Genomic DNA, 14908 nt, shown 5'->3' with positions numbered 1-14908 from the left:
CTCCGCCCCCATCTATTCTCTGCCTCCCAAGTCCCAGCTGATCGGGAGGAAGTGGGGATTTTGCAGTATCCTTCCCTTGGATTGGGGGGGAGGGAATGGAGATTTTACAGTATCCTTCCCCTGCCACGTCCACCAAGCCATACCACGCCCACCAAGCCACATCCACAGAACTGGTAGTAAAAACCACCACTGGCATGTGCATGCAGGCACGCCTGCAAGCGAAGTGATAGTGACGGGATTTTAATCCCACTACTGGATCAGAAGTCTAAGACTGGTGGGAATTTAATAATTCAAGTCCTACCTGATTAAGGTAGCATCTAAGAATATAGGCAGTTCCAAGTGGACTGGTTTTTTTTCCCCCGTAGAATTGGAGTGTTCTTGCTGGATAAATTCAATATTTCCAGATATTGAAGAAGTCCTTTAGGTATCGCTCCAAGGACTTCCATCACGACTGGTATAAAAATGGATTTCTTTGCAGTCCTAAATCTTTTGAGAATGTGTCCCCCGTGGAATAAGTCAGCTGGAAGATGTGGTTAATTGCCTTGTTACCCCTTTAAAGGTAGATTTTAGGCCCCTTTGAAATGAGTGGTACAGTGAGCCGCTTTGAAAACAGACTAATGAAAGATGCATGAACTGGGGAAAAAATGATGGGAAAGGAGCTTATGTCGACAAAGCTCCCAAGAGTTTCAGGCTTTAAATTATTGTTACTTCTTAATAGTAATGTATTAGGACAATTCTGTTATTTCTTGGCAATGAAAATTGAGAAGAAAATGTGATCTCTGGTTAGCACTAGCCCTTAAATTCCCCCCAGAATGAGTTAAATGTAATCTGCCTCCCAACACGTCAATTTTTAATTGTGTTTTGTGCTTCTCCCCGTCCTCCCAATTAAGTATTTCCAGGGTAGCAAACGCTGGGAGTCTTGGTCTTTTCCCAAATTTCAACCAACCTCGTCCAGTTTAAATATTCCGTCCAGCAGCAGAATTCGACCTACAGCAGACACAGGCCTGGAAAGAAGAGAGCGGAATGGTTTCCATTCCTGCTCCCAAAATGCTTTCTAAGGTTTTGCCTTTTATATATATTTGGTTGCTGGAAAAAGATGTTGTGGAATAAGCACAGGCGGCCCGGAAAATTAGGACAGTCTAAAAGAGGAAGGCACTTTTCACGTGCCACAATAATAGAAAGTTGTTGTTGTTGTTGTTGTTGTTGTTGTTGTTGTTGTTATTATTATTATTATTATTATTATTATTATTATTATTATTATTATTATTGTAGCATCATCTTGGTCCATCGGAATTAAAATGTTTCTGTTATGTTCCATTTCACGGTTCATTTAAGGACCGTTTGAAGTTACAACGGCACTGGAAAAAGAGATAGTTTTTCGTACGTACAACGTACAGCATCCCCGTGGTCATGTGATTAAATGTTGGATTTTTTGGCACTGATTCATATTTATGATGGTTTGCAGGGTCCCTGTGGGTCACGTGATTTCCTTTTGCGACCTTCTGACAAGTAAAGTCGATGGGGAAGCCAGATTCACTTAACAACCAGGTTACTAACTTAAGAACTGGAGTGATTCACTTAACAACCGTGGCAAGAAAGGTTGCAAAATGGGGCAAAACTCACTTAACAAATGTCTCGCTTAGCAACAGAAATTTTGGGCTCTCGGTTGCAGTCGTAAGTCGAGGACTGCCTGTAATTGATCTGTTGCCAGGCACGGTAGCCAAGCGTTAACGCCCATTTCTGCAGTGAAACAAATAAAACTGAAACAAATAAAATTAGGTGGCTCAGTGGCTAAGACACGGAGCTTGTTGATCAGAAAGGTCGGCAGTTCGGCAGTTCGAATCTCTAGTACAGGCCTCCTGCGTGAGCAGGGGGTTGGACTAGATGTCCTCCAAGGCCCCTTCCAACTCTGTTAGTGTTAAACATCGATTCAATTGTGCATTAACAGAAAAAGAGGAAAAACGATTTTGTCAGCTTAGGATAGAAAGCAAATGCTTGGATCTTTCGAATTCGTTCCCTGTTCGCCAATCTCCTTTCTATTTGTTGCGGGATCTACCCTCCAGTTTAGTAGGGAGAGGATTTAATAAAAAACCCCAAAGAATCAAGAAGATGAGGTTTTGATGTCATTACAACACAGGTTAAAAAGAAGGAGTGTGTGGTTGTGTCTGTAGTATCTTCAATTTTTAGAATCCCTTCTCTGCAAACACAGTTGGCCAGCTTCCTGAAATGATACGATGCTTAAAGTCCAAACAAATAAGATTTTGCAAGGTTAGGATTACATGTTTTTTCCCTTTTTTTCCTCCCTCTTTAAAGAGGAAACAGCTTCTCCTTTGGGATTTCATTTGTGTGGGACTTCAAGCGTTTCCTGCGGTTCGTTTAATATGCACATAAAATCAGTACCACATTAGTGTCTAATTGGCAAAGGGAATATTTAATGCATGCAAATAATAAGAATTCTGAGCATAACACGGACACGGAACCGAGTGGGAAGTCTGCATTGAATGAAGAAAAATCAGAGTTCAATAATATTTTGGTGTTTTTCTCTGGGCAGTTGTATCATTCAGACATTACTGCATGCACACGAATATGATTGCATGCACCACAGATCAAATATCCGGACAAGATTTTCAGAGCATCTGTTCACACCACATTCTTCCCCGGAGTGAAGTTAGTTTGCACATTTGAGTGTTAAGATCACTGAAAAACTGAGAATGAAATGCCTGTTACATTAATGGAAATACAGCGGAATATATTCATGAGGGTGAGCATGCAGAATGGAAATGCTGAAGGGAAAAAGACTATTAATTTGCCGACATTATTAAAACACCGCTTAATGTTCTTGCTTATTAGATAATTCAAGAGGCAGCTATGAGGATTATTCTTCTTGTTCTAGATTGATAAAAATCTCATTCAGACTTCGTTTGCAATATTAAACATCATGAATGCAGATTAACTGGTTTAGCTGGTACCCAGGCTGTAATTTAAAACCTAAAAATAAGGAGTTTCCAATTTTTGCAAATATGTCAAAGTTCAGTTTGAGAATTTTGAAAAAGGTCAGGGTTTAGAACAAATTTGCCTCATTGGTGGTTTTTTTATTTTCATTTTATCTATTTATTTATTTTTATTATTTGCAATTTTACCTGCTCGCATAGTTTTTGCAGGCATTTCCAGATTATTTTTTTAAAATATATTTTAAAATATCTATATATATTTTATAAATTTTTAGAATATACATAGACATGCAAATGTTTATAGCGATAGAAATTAGGGGACTTTCTTCTTATTGGGAATTTTTTAATTGCAAAATTCAAAGAACTAGTGAATTTCAAATGACGATTAAATGACTTGGATTGAAAAATGGAAAATAGATAAACCATTTTGGGATATGAACTAAATAATTTTTTCTCCATTCATACTGCTAACTGAATCAGGAAGGGGGCAAAACTATACTTTTTTCTATAAATATCTGTTTTGTCCATTTCTTTTCCAGAGAACTTTAAAACTAATGCATGACTGGGTCAAATTATGTTTTTCCATTAGTGATGTAGAGCTTTGATGGCCTTGATGGGATTCCTACATTGACTTTTATAAGCATACCCTGTGGATATCTCCATGAGCTTAATTTCATTGAAGGTGATTATCTGAAATATCCATATTTTTTTGTTTTGCTTTTTTAAAAAGCCAAGGACAGCTGTTTAGCAGGAAAAGTAGAAGCCAAGTTGAACAATACAAAAGGAATGAAATCTAAACTCATGAGAATTAATTTACTCCATGATAAACAATTCATACACTTGTCGCAAAGGTGCTTTTTCAAAAGGCAATTAGCCTTTCTTTGTTTTTCCTTTAAGATGTTTCACTTTTCATCCAAGAAGCTTCTTCAGTTCTGAACTGAGGAACTGAAGAAGCTTCTTGGATGAGAAGCAAAACGTCTTCAAGGAAAAACAAAGAAATAGGCTAATTGCCTTTTGAAAAAGCACCTTTGGGACAATCATGGCCTGGATGACTGAGAATCTCCATACACAATTCAGGCATTTTTAATGTAATATCTTGCTTGCTTTTTCCACCTAAGCTGAGTATAATCAAGTAGCAACCATTCCTTTTATTTAGGGTGCTACAGCTTTGTAATTCTTTCTTGGCAAAATCTGCTTTAAATTTGTTTGGCCAAGGATCTGAAGTAATGCATCATACAGCCACCCTATATCAAAAGCTTTTCTTGGTGTTAGAAGACTCGGCTTCTGCTACAACCTAGTGAGGGAACATGGGATGCATTTATTCCTAGTAATTATCTTTTGTCTATATTTATAGAATGATGTCATCAAAAATCATATTAATAAACTATGGCTTTGATACAGAAGCATTTATAGTATCATTCTTTGTTTAGATAGGTGGTCCATGTTGATATTCATTGGAACGTAAGAGCCTGTAGTACAGTGGACTAATGCACTGTTATTAACATCTGCTGCTTGCAATTACTGCAAGTTCAAATCTCACCAGGCTCAAGGTTGACTCAGCTTCCATCCTTTCAAAGGTAGGTTAAATGAGGACACAGATTGTGGGGGCAATAAGCTGACTTTGTATAAAATATACAAAAGGGTGAAGGCTATTGCTTAATGCATTGTAAGCCTCCCTGAGTCTCCGGAGAAGAGCGGCATATAAATCAAATTAAAAAAAAAAACAAAACCCGTCACATCAATGTTTATCCTCCATGATTGAGGAACGACCTACATTTTTTAAATGTTAAATTATGTTTTCTTTTTTCTGGAGGGGATGGTGGCGTTTCAATTTTAAATAATCAGCCCCTCGAGCTATTTAGTTGAAGAGACAGAATTTCATTTCTACCCATCCTGTTCCGTTTTTGTTCAGTCCCTAAGAAAACAAGGCAGGTCGTATGAGGTGTATCAAAGGTCAGAATTTGCCTGGCAACCCTCCGTGTGAGCTACCTGACGGGAACTGTACACCTTGGCTGGTTAAAGATAAGATGGACTTACCTTTGGCACTTTGATGATGGACGGTCTTGGGATTTGTGTAAGAACCGTAGTTGTGTCACGTCCCAAAGTTTCATCAGGAAACAGAGCTGAATCCAGAGGCATAATAGCCACGGAAGGGACCCCAACATGTCTGCTGGAATTGCAATTTGCAGTGTTGTGTCCCTCTGCACAGTTGTTGGGTCTGAAGACTTCTTCTCTAGCTGCATCTTTGTGGTGCCTCAGGGTGCACCTTAAAGGTAGTGGCTGCCCACAGACGGTGACCTCTGGCTCCAGCTTTTGTTGCTCTTCAGGGGTTAGGCAGGTGGGCTGACTTTGATCGACAGGTGTGCTTTCTGTCACACTGCCGAAGCAGCTGAGCAATGTCGAACAAGGAAACGGATGCATCACGAATGCCGGGAGATTGCACAGTTTATCCCATAGCAAGACTGGCATTCTACTCATGGGCTCAACAATCCTAAAATGGCTCTAGAAGGAAGAATCCAAGGCAGTTGAGGAGGTGTCCACCATAACTCTTCCATGACGTGAGATTCAGTGTATTTCATTGCGTTGGAAATGGGGGATGGAGAGCCACAGAATTCAACGGCACATGTGGCATGGTTTCCTTGGGTAGAAGACGCGTCAGGACCAGGAAAAAGGTTCAGAAGGTAGATGCAAACTCTTCACGGCATTGTTATCGGCCTCCAAATGAGGAGCTTTCAGAAAAGGGCCATCATCTCGCCAGCAAGCTCAGGTTACAATCCGCAGCCGAACAGATGCTACCTGAGCAGGTATGGCTTACTCAGTGGCACTGGAGTGTCAAATTACGTGGCTGGAGTGGCAGAAACAAACAAACAAACAAAGATAGCTTGAGCTGTGAGAACTTCAGTGTGTCTATCTTGGACAACACGACAATAGCATCACTGGCCTTCTCATTGCCCCGTTTCTTCTGAAGGCCCACAACGCACCCCATGGCAAGTTTATTGCAATCTGGATGGACGTCACCTTCTTTTGATGGACGTTCGTTTTGTTTTCACAACAAAACGACCATAGTAGATCTACTCAACATAGTTGATCTACTCAACTATGACAAAACTGCAGGTGCACACGGGTTTTCTCCCCGTTGGCACATCACAAACTGAGCTTCTTAGATTGAGGTTTTCCAAGATGGATTTTAGCAGCTGTCCTATTTCTTCCACAACTTCTTTGAATGATTTTGAAACCGCTCTCCGTCTCTCGGAGAACGATGAACTTTTCATGAAGCACAGGTTAATTATCTCTGACTTTGGGCTACAGCAAATAAACTTAGCCATTGTTACTTCCCCCCTGGATTGTCAGAGGGTTGAAAAATGACTCTCCACAGAGGTAATTTTTCTCGAGAACACTGACATTTTAATATTTCCATTTCCATTTGAACTGAAGAATACAAAAAGCACCCAGAAAATTTATTCAAGCCTTTAAAGCAGCATTAGTAAATTCAAATACATCAACCAACCCATTTTGACCCAAGTTTCTTCTTGCAATGTATTTGCAAATGTCAAGTCTGCTTTTTCTTTCATTGGCTGGTAAATCCACAGCACTGGGTGAAAATAAAGAAATTCCCCCTTTGAACCTGATTTCATAGAGTTGGGAAACTTGGATGATGTTCAGTGACAAAGATCTGAAGAAATTCACAATCCCCTCCCTGCCTTTTGCCTTCAATGGCTGTTTCACAGGGAGCAGCTTGGCTGCCAGCCCAGAAGGCTGATCCAGGCTTTTTTCCTCTTTTGACAGAGTCAGCAGTTGAAAGGTGAAATGTTGGCCATCTCCCTCCCTCCCCCTCCTCCCTCTCTCTCTCTTTCTCACACACATCTACAGTATCTATCATCTCTATTTCTCTATCATCTGTCTGTCTGTCCGTCCATCTGTCTATGTGCCTATCCTCATATCTTTCTTTCCTTCCTTCTTTCCTTTTTTTCCTTCCTTCCTTCTTTCTGCCTATCATCTATCTACTGGTATCTCTATTTCTATTTCTATCTCTATCTCTAATCTATCTCTATCTATTTATCTATCTCTATCTATCTATCTATCTATCTATCTATCTATCTATCTATCTATCTATCTATCTATCTATCATATACCTATCCTCTCTCTCTTTCTCTATCATCTATCTGCTGATCATCTGCCTATCATCCATCCGTCCATCTGTTTGTCTGTCTATCTGTCATCTCTACCATCTTTCTCTCTCCCTTCTTCTCTCTCTCTTTGAAGAAGGGAGAAATTGATAAAGATTCTGTCAAGTTTCCCCTTCCAGTCCAAGGGACTCTTACATGGTGGTGATGGCTGCATTTTTTCCGGTACACAAACGACATTCCCATGGAAGGCAAAGCAGGTGGCCTTTGTTTTCCTGGCAGGGGCACCTGGAGGGGAAGGGACAACCTTGACCAGGTGGTAAATCAGGCGTGGGATTCAGCCGGTTCAGGCGTACCGGTAGTTCTGACAATTAGCTGGGCCTGCCTGCCCACCCTTGCACTATAACCTGCCTATATTTATTTTGTTTTAAGCCCAGCTGATAGGTGCAGCAGAGCGGATTGCCGTGACTCAGCTGTTTTACTCACTCTGGATTCAGTAGAAAGTAATTTTTGATCGTATTGAGCATGTGCAGAAATGGACACGCAGCGAACCAGTTGTTATAACCGGTGAATCCCACCAGTGTGGTAGATGGAGGGACACCATGCAAGCTCCGCCCTCTTCAAACACGCATGTGAGGTCAACACCTGCCCAAAAGCCAGGAGGATTTGTGTTGTAACGTGCCCTCTGACTTCTAGCTGATTTTGATCTCATACACACACACACACACATACCAAGATCAATATTTCCTGGCAGGGATGGGTGGAGAAAATAAATAGGGGACTCGACCAATCGAGGAACACCTTGACTGAGATCCAAAGAGATCACCCGGTCAAAGTGGAGGCAGGGATTGAAATCTCGAGAAAGCATTTCTTATTTTGAGAATAATCCCCGTCCCCAGCAGTCTTCTACTGTCCTTCAAGCCTGGTTCCGTTAATCCAATTGCAAAAAGATTCTACTATTTTTCTGTGCTTTTATGACTGAGAAATCTTTTTTCGCCCAGTCACGGATTATGTCCATTGACTGGATTCTTTCTCCTTCTGCTTTGCTGCAGAAGTCCCTGAGATCCATGGAGTTCTAGGAGCAATTTCCTAAGTTTCTTCAGTGAATGAAGGCCAACCGTGAAGTCAGGCTCAAGGCTGTGTGGAAAGCATTCAGGGGAAGTAGCATCCATCAAAGGTCAGTTTTAGCAGGAGGAGCAGAATGCTTGGGAGCAACCTCCTTAATCAGGTTCACAAAATCTGTTTTCTCAGCACAAGCTCTGCAAACTTCTCCCCAGCTATCCAGGATCTTCTTCAGCTCAGCCACTCTCATCTTGGATAGATCTACCGAAGTTAAATCAAGTTGTCTTTCTGTAAAAGCAGATAAGCCAAGTCAGATATCTACAAATACATATATACACCAAACCAACTTGCTACGATGACCCAAAAAAAGTATGAAGAAGGGTTGCAGGAATTGGATATGTCTAGTGTAATGAAAAGGGGCAACATGATAGCAGTCTTCCAATATTTGAGGGTCTGTCACAAAGAAGAGAGGGTCAACCTAGAGAACCAGAAGGCCAGACAAAAAAGATGTGGAGACTCTGGAAAGAGTGCAGAGAAGAGCAACAAGGATGATTAGGGGACTGGAGGCTAAAACATAGGAAGAACGGTTGCAGGAACTGGGTATGTCTAGTTTGATGAAAAGAAGGACTAGGGGTGACATGATAGCAGTGTTGCAATATCTCAGGGGCTGCCCCAAAGAAGAGGGAGTCAAGCTATTCTCCAAAGCACCTGAAGGCAGGAGAAGAAGCAATGGGTGGAAACTAATCAAGGAGAGAAGCAACCTAGAACTAAGGAATTTCCTGACAGTGAGGACAATTGATCAGTGGAACAATTTGCCTCCAGAAGTTGTGGGTGCTCCATCACGGGAAGCTTTTAAGAAAAGATTGGACAACCATTTGCCTGAAATGATATAGGGTCTCCTGCTCGAGGAGGGGGTTGGACTAGAAGACCTGCAAGGTCCCTTCTAACTTTCTTATTCTGAATGCTGCAGAGAGAAACAGTGAAATGTTCAGAGAAGATCACAAGGCCTCATAGCAACAGAGCCACCTTCCATGGTGATTTCTCAAAATTTGAGGAATTCAGACCTTCTCCCCCATTGCAGGGATGGCCCCACACGACCACACCCAGGAACTGGACGGAAGGGGTGGGGATCATGAGCCTGACGTGACCCACCCATCCCTCCCTCCCAGAGGTCACCTAACTGCAAACCTGATGGAATGGTTGGAGGAGAAACAAAAGGAATTGGAAGATGCTGACGACCTCCTTATGGTCAGCTAGAAGATGCTGCAGAGATCCTGTTTTATGAATTCATTGGCATCCTCATTCTTTTTGTACCTGTATCTTTTAGCATAATGGGGAAGAAAGCTTTTTGGTCACTGTGCTTTGACTAGCTCAGGGGTCTCCAACCTTGGCAGCTTTAAGCCTGGCGGACTTCAACTCCCAAAATTCCCAAAATTAAAGCTGCCAAGGTTGGAGACCCCTGCACTAGCTTACAACTTCCCAAATGTTTCTCCTTGGCTCATTCCATTCCTAGGTTTTGAATGCAGAAAACCTCAAGTGATGTGGTGCCTCCTAATATGGAAATAATTAATAACACAACTCTATACACACACAGCCTCACCAATTGTTCTCATTCTCGTTTTTCTTTTCTGAATGCAGTTGGGTTACCCTTCTTAATGGGAAATGCCAAACCCTCTGGAAAACTTTAGATCAACTCAAGCAGTCTTGCATTCCCTTCTTAAAGTTCCTTTAGGTTTATATTTCTGGACTGAACATGTGGGCACGGATACTATTTGGACACAGGCCTGTGTACAGATGTTTAGAATTTTGCTAATACAATAAGTAGAACCACTACCTTCTCTCTCTCCCTCCTCCCTCCCTCTTTCTCTCTCTCTTTCTCTCCCTCTTTCTTTCTCTTTTCTCTCCTTCCCTCTCTTTCTCTCTCCCTCTTTCCATCTCTCTTTTCTCTCTCTCCCTCTCTTTCCATCTCTCTTTCTCTCCCTCTCTCTTCTCTCCCTTTCCATCTCTCTTTTCCCCTTTCTCTCTCTCTCCCTCTTTCCATCTCTTTCTCTCTTCTCTCCCTCTCCTTCTTTCTTTCTCTCTTTCCATCTCTTTTTCTCTCTTGCCCTCTTTCCATCTCTCTTTTCTCATTGCTATCTCTCTTCCTCTCTCTCTTTCCATCTCTCTCTTCTTCTCTTTCTCCCTCCCTCTCTCTCTTTCCATCGCTCTCTCCCTGTCTCTCTTTTGTCTCTCTCTCTTCCTCTCTTTCTCTCCCCCCTCTCTCTTTCCATTGCTCTCACACACACAGACTCAGTGCCTTTCCACGAGGAGTAAACGAGTTGTAAATACTGTGCCAAGAGCTGGAAGGTTCTTAATCACAGGCTTAACCGTCCTACATTTGTTGATTTCATCCATACCATGTTTGAGTTCACAAATCTGAATATCGGCTTTTTTCAGTTTCTCGCAGATTTTGGTCACAGGGATGTGACCACTCATTGGACGACTGACTTCAGTGAGGATCTTGGTAGCTGCGTCTTCGGTGGCCCCAAGGTAATAGCACTACGAAAAATAACACAAAGGCGAAATGAATGGTTAGGGACCAGGGCACCCTTGTTCTCTTCCCTGAGTTTTCATAGCCGGAAGTCTTTGAACGAAATTATCTCAAGGACTTAGAAGCTGCACGATGATAGGTCTCATTAGGAGTTGGATAGGGGACCACTAAGGAAAACCAGACAGACCGGGGGTGTAAGTTCAGACAAAAGTGTGTAAAAAACCCACATGCACTCCAGAAGGAAAAAATTGCAAATCGGTTCTGTAGTATTGTGAAAGTAAACGGCATGGTCGTGTGGGTGAATTTACTAGAGGTCAAAACGGATTTGAAGGACACACATTTTTATCTAAACTGAGCTGGTGGAAAGAAGAAGAGAGCAGGTCATACCAAGCGGTGTTCTTTGCCTTTTGCGTTCATGCAGGCCTTAATTAATTCCTCCTCTATAGAAGCCATGGAGAAATCAGAATGTTTTGCTTTCAAAGAACTGTAGAATCTTTCCAAAAAATCTTGACACACTGTAAAAAGAACAAGAAGTGAAAAAGTAAACACACATAATGCACAGAATGTGTTAAGTTAAACAAATGGATCACCAAAACCTTCCAGCTTGAAGGGTAGAATTCATTAGTATTTCATAAAATGAAAACAAATGCAAATAAAATTCAAAACTCATTTTAGGTTGAAATTTCTTCCTTCTTCTCTCCCTTGCCTCCTTCCTTCCTTCCTTCCTTGAATTTTCAGTGTCTAAATATAGAAAAGACACTATCATATGCTTGCAGTTTTATTATATCAAACTCCTGTAAGCGTAGGCCATTCCCCCACACTTGTTATGTGAGTTCTGCCCCGTTTTACGACCTCTCTTGCCACAGTTGTTAAGTGAATCACTGCAGCTGTTAAGTTAGTAACATGGTTGTTAAGTGAATCGGACTTCTCCACTGAGGTTGCAAAAGAGGATCACATGACCCCGGGACACTGCAACTGTCATAAATGTGAATCAATTGTCAAGCATCTGAATGTAAATCACATTTCCATGGAGATGCTACAACGGTCATTAAGTGTGAAAAACAGTCATAAGTCACTTTTTTCAATGACGTTTCAACTGTCACTAACTGTTGTAAGTCAAGGACTACCTATATTCAAATTTTATACAGCCAGGAGCTCTTTTAAAGTGCATTTTTAGTATAATTAGTATAATTTTAGTATAATTTGGGGCATTTGGGGCCTATGTCCATGGAGATGCTCCATCCTCCAGGTCACAGTTGTCCCAAAGGTGCTTTTTCAAACGGCAACTGGACTTTCTTAAGTTTTTCCTTGAAGTCATTTCGCTTCTCATCTAAGAAACTTCTTCAATTCTGAGTTCAGTTCAGTTAGAACTGAAGAAGCTTCTTGGAAGAGAAGTGAAACGTCTTCAAGGAAAAACGAAGAAAGTCCAGTTGCCTTTTGAAAAAAGCACCTTTAGGTGCATTGGTGTCCTGTTGACTTGAATAGAATAGAATAGAATAGAATAGAATAGAATAGAATAGAATAGAATAGAATAGAATAGGAGCTGGAAGGGACCTCGGAGATCTTCTAGTCCAGCTCAAGCAGGAGAACCTCTACTATTTCAGATAAGTGGCTGTCCGGTCTCTTCTTGAAAACCTCCAGTGATGGAGCAACCACAATTTCTGGTGGAAAGCTGTTCCACTGATTGATTGTCCCCTTCCTGTTAGGAAGTTTCTCTTTAATTCCAGGTTGCTTCTCTCTTTCATCAAGCTGTTTGAATCTTGCTCGGGTATATAGTTATATCTGCCATTATTTATTCACCCATCCCACAAAGTGAGATCAAGCTTTACGCGAATGCCGCGAGATAATTTTAGATATTTAGACATTTGAATTTCCTGCCATCAGAGGCTGAAATCTGATCCCGCATTCCAAATAATTAAAAAAAAATGATATACTGTACATTTGGAGACATGGCTGTTTGGGGTATTCTTGCTGTAATCAAAACCAGCAACTCAGTGACTCCTGATAAAGAACAGGACTTTTCCTACACGTGATAATAATTTTCGAAGCAAGACTGTCCTTAATCTGGTAACGTTACGATGGCTTTATGCCACGTACAGGAAACACAAATGTATACTGACGTTCAGGATGCAACAGGGAGACCACTTATGGATGGGGAGGAACACGCTCAAGCTCAACCCATCCAAGACCGAGTGGCTGTGGCTCCCGGCGTCCCGATACAGTCAGTTGATGCCATCTCTGACTATTGGGGGCGAGTCGTTGGCCCCCACGCAGAGGGCTTGCAACTTGGGTGTCCTCCTGGATGCACAGCTGTCTTTAGAAGAACATGTGACGGCCATGGCCAGGGGGGCTTTTTATCAGGTTCGCCTGATTCGCCAGTTGCGTCGCTTTCTGGATCGGGACTCCTTACGCAAAGTCACTCAGGCGCTTGTCACTTCCCGCCTGGACTACTGTAACGCTCTCTACATGGAACTCCCCTTGAGGAGCACCCAGAGACTCCAACTGGTCCAGAATGCGGCCGCGCGGGGGATTATGGGAGCATCATGGTGTTCCCATGTAACATCTCTCCTGCGTGAGCTGCACTGACTCCCAGTGGTCCTCCAGGTGCAATTCAAGGTGTTGGTGACCATCTTTAGAGAGCTCCATGGCTTAGGACCTGGATATTTACGAGACCGCCTTCTGCCACCGAGAGCCTCCCACCGGCCAGTACGCTCCCACAGAGAGGGGCTCCTCCGGGTGCCATCGGCCAAACAATGTCGACTGGCGGCCCCCAAAGGGAGAGCTTTCTCTGTGGGAGCACCTGCCCTCTGGAACGAGCTCCTCCCGGAGATACGGATGATTCTAGATATATGTACTTTCCGTCGGGCCCTCAAAACTTTTTTATTTCATCAAGCGGGCTGGCCTAACTCTCCAATGGTGTAATTTTAATTTGAATTTTAAATGGGGGATTTTAACTGTCGGGCCAAATTGTTTCATATATTTTAAAATTGTTTTTAAATTTTGTATTCTATGTTTTTTACCTATGGCTGTTTACTGCCCTGAGTCCTTCGGGAGAAGGGCGGTATATAAATATAAATATTAAATTAAATTAAATTAAATTATATATCCCTTAATTTATGTCGGGGATGCCCAGTTAAATGTCCTCGGGGGTCACCTGGGCTTACCTGCATCCATTCCTGTAACTAAAGTGAGCTGTTTTTCCGAATTAAAGCTGAAGTAATGTTTTCATGAGTCGTACTCCATTAGGCTCAACATTCCTGCTGCTAAGCAATACAGATAAATGAGTTTTGTCCCATTTTATGACCTTTCTTGCCAGAGTTGTTAAGCGAATCAGTGCCGTTGTTAAGACTGTTATAAGTCAACCTGGCTTCCCCATTGACTTTGCTCGTCAGAAGCTCCCAAAAGGGGATCAAATGACTCTGGGATGTTGTGACTGTCATAAATATGAGTCCGTTGCCAAGGGTCTGGATTTTGATCACGTGACCAGGGGGTTGCTGCAGTCATAAGTGTGAAAAAATGTTCTTAAGTCGCTCTCTCTCTCTCTCTCTTTATCTGCCTAGAACGGGGGGGGGGGGGGAAGAGGGGTCCCAACCTTGGCAACTTTAAAGACTTTTGGATTTCAACTCCCAGAATTCTGGGAGTTGAAGTCCACCCATCTTAAAAAAGGAACCCAGGTTGAAAAACCCTGCTTAGCACATCTGGAAAGGTGAGTCAGTATTTGCAACCGTGCAAGGAAGCGAAGGCAGAGGATTTTCGTCGGGGAAGTTAATTTTTTTTTTAAAAAAAATTAAAAATATATGCAAAAGTCCACAACTCCAGGCAGTTTGCAAAAACGGCCGGTCTTCCTTCTCAGAATCTCCGGAGGTGTATGCAAGGAAGCAAGCCGTGCTGGAATTCACAACAGGCTAAATATAGCAGCAGAAAAGGAGTTCATTTTGCACGCGGGTTGCAACACACACACACACATGCACCCTTCCTCACCTTCGCACCGAGCTTCGGTGGCAGAAGGCGCCCCCTTAGCCCCGGGGCTTAAACAGAGCGCCGCCACCAGCAGGGTTGCTAAAATGCAACCGTGCAACGGCCCGCGACGCGCCATGCTTGCAAAAAGAATTGCAATTCCCTTGCAAGAGACCAACCAGCAGCTGCCCGGGGCCAGCTGAGCGAAAAATCTGCCTCGGTTGCTAGGTGGAGTGACGTCACGCATGCCCTTTTTTTGGATTGGCCACGCGGCGCCTGGGCCA

General features: G+C 42.5%; 1 protein-coding gene across 1 annotated transcript; it reads right to left on the bottom strand.

Moving 5' to 3' along the window:
• Positions 1 to 6800: 6800 nt before the first annotated feature.
• CDNF (cerebral dopamine neurotrophic factor) lies at positions 6801 to 14850 on the bottom strand. The gene is made up of 4 exons (XM_070947037.1): positions 14649 to 14850; positions 11055 to 11182; positions 10534 to 10675; positions 6801 to 8425 (listed from the first exon to the last, which is right to left on the bottom strand). Exons 1-4 carry the CDS (start codon positions 14761 to 14763, stop codon positions 8247 to 8249), a joined length of 564 nt encoding a protein of 187 aa, XP_070803138.1. The 5' UTR covers positions 14764 to 14850; the 3' UTR covers positions 6801 to 8246.
• Between the last annotated feature and the right edge of the window lie 58 nt (positions 14851 to 14908).

The sequence above is a fragment of the Pituophis catenifer genome, unplaced genomic scaffold, assembly GCF_029215685.1.
Source record: "Pituophis catenifer annectens isolate HBS135680 unplaced genomic scaffold, rPitCat1.0.hap2 SCAF_7, whole genome shotgun sequence".
NCBI lineage: Eukaryota > Metazoa > Chordata > Lepidosauria > Squamata > Colubridae > Pituophis > Pituophis catenifer.
This window is presented reverse-complemented; position numbering and strand designations above follow the sequence as displayed.

Excerpts from the sequence above, each read along its gene's own strand:
- CDNF (XM_070947037.1), bottom strand. The coding sequence starts at position 14,763 with ATGGCGCGTCGCGGGCCGTTGCACGGTTGCATTTTAGCAACCCTGCTG. Across the intron at positions 10,676-11,054 it reads AAGGCAAAGAACACCGCTTG|TGCTATTACCTTGGGGCCAC; the intron begins GTATGACCTGCT and ends TATTTTTCGTAG. Across the intron at positions 8,426-10,533 it reads GATTTGTGAACTCAAACATG|AAAGACAACTTGATTTAACT; the intron begins GTATGGATGAAA and ends CTGCTTTTACAG.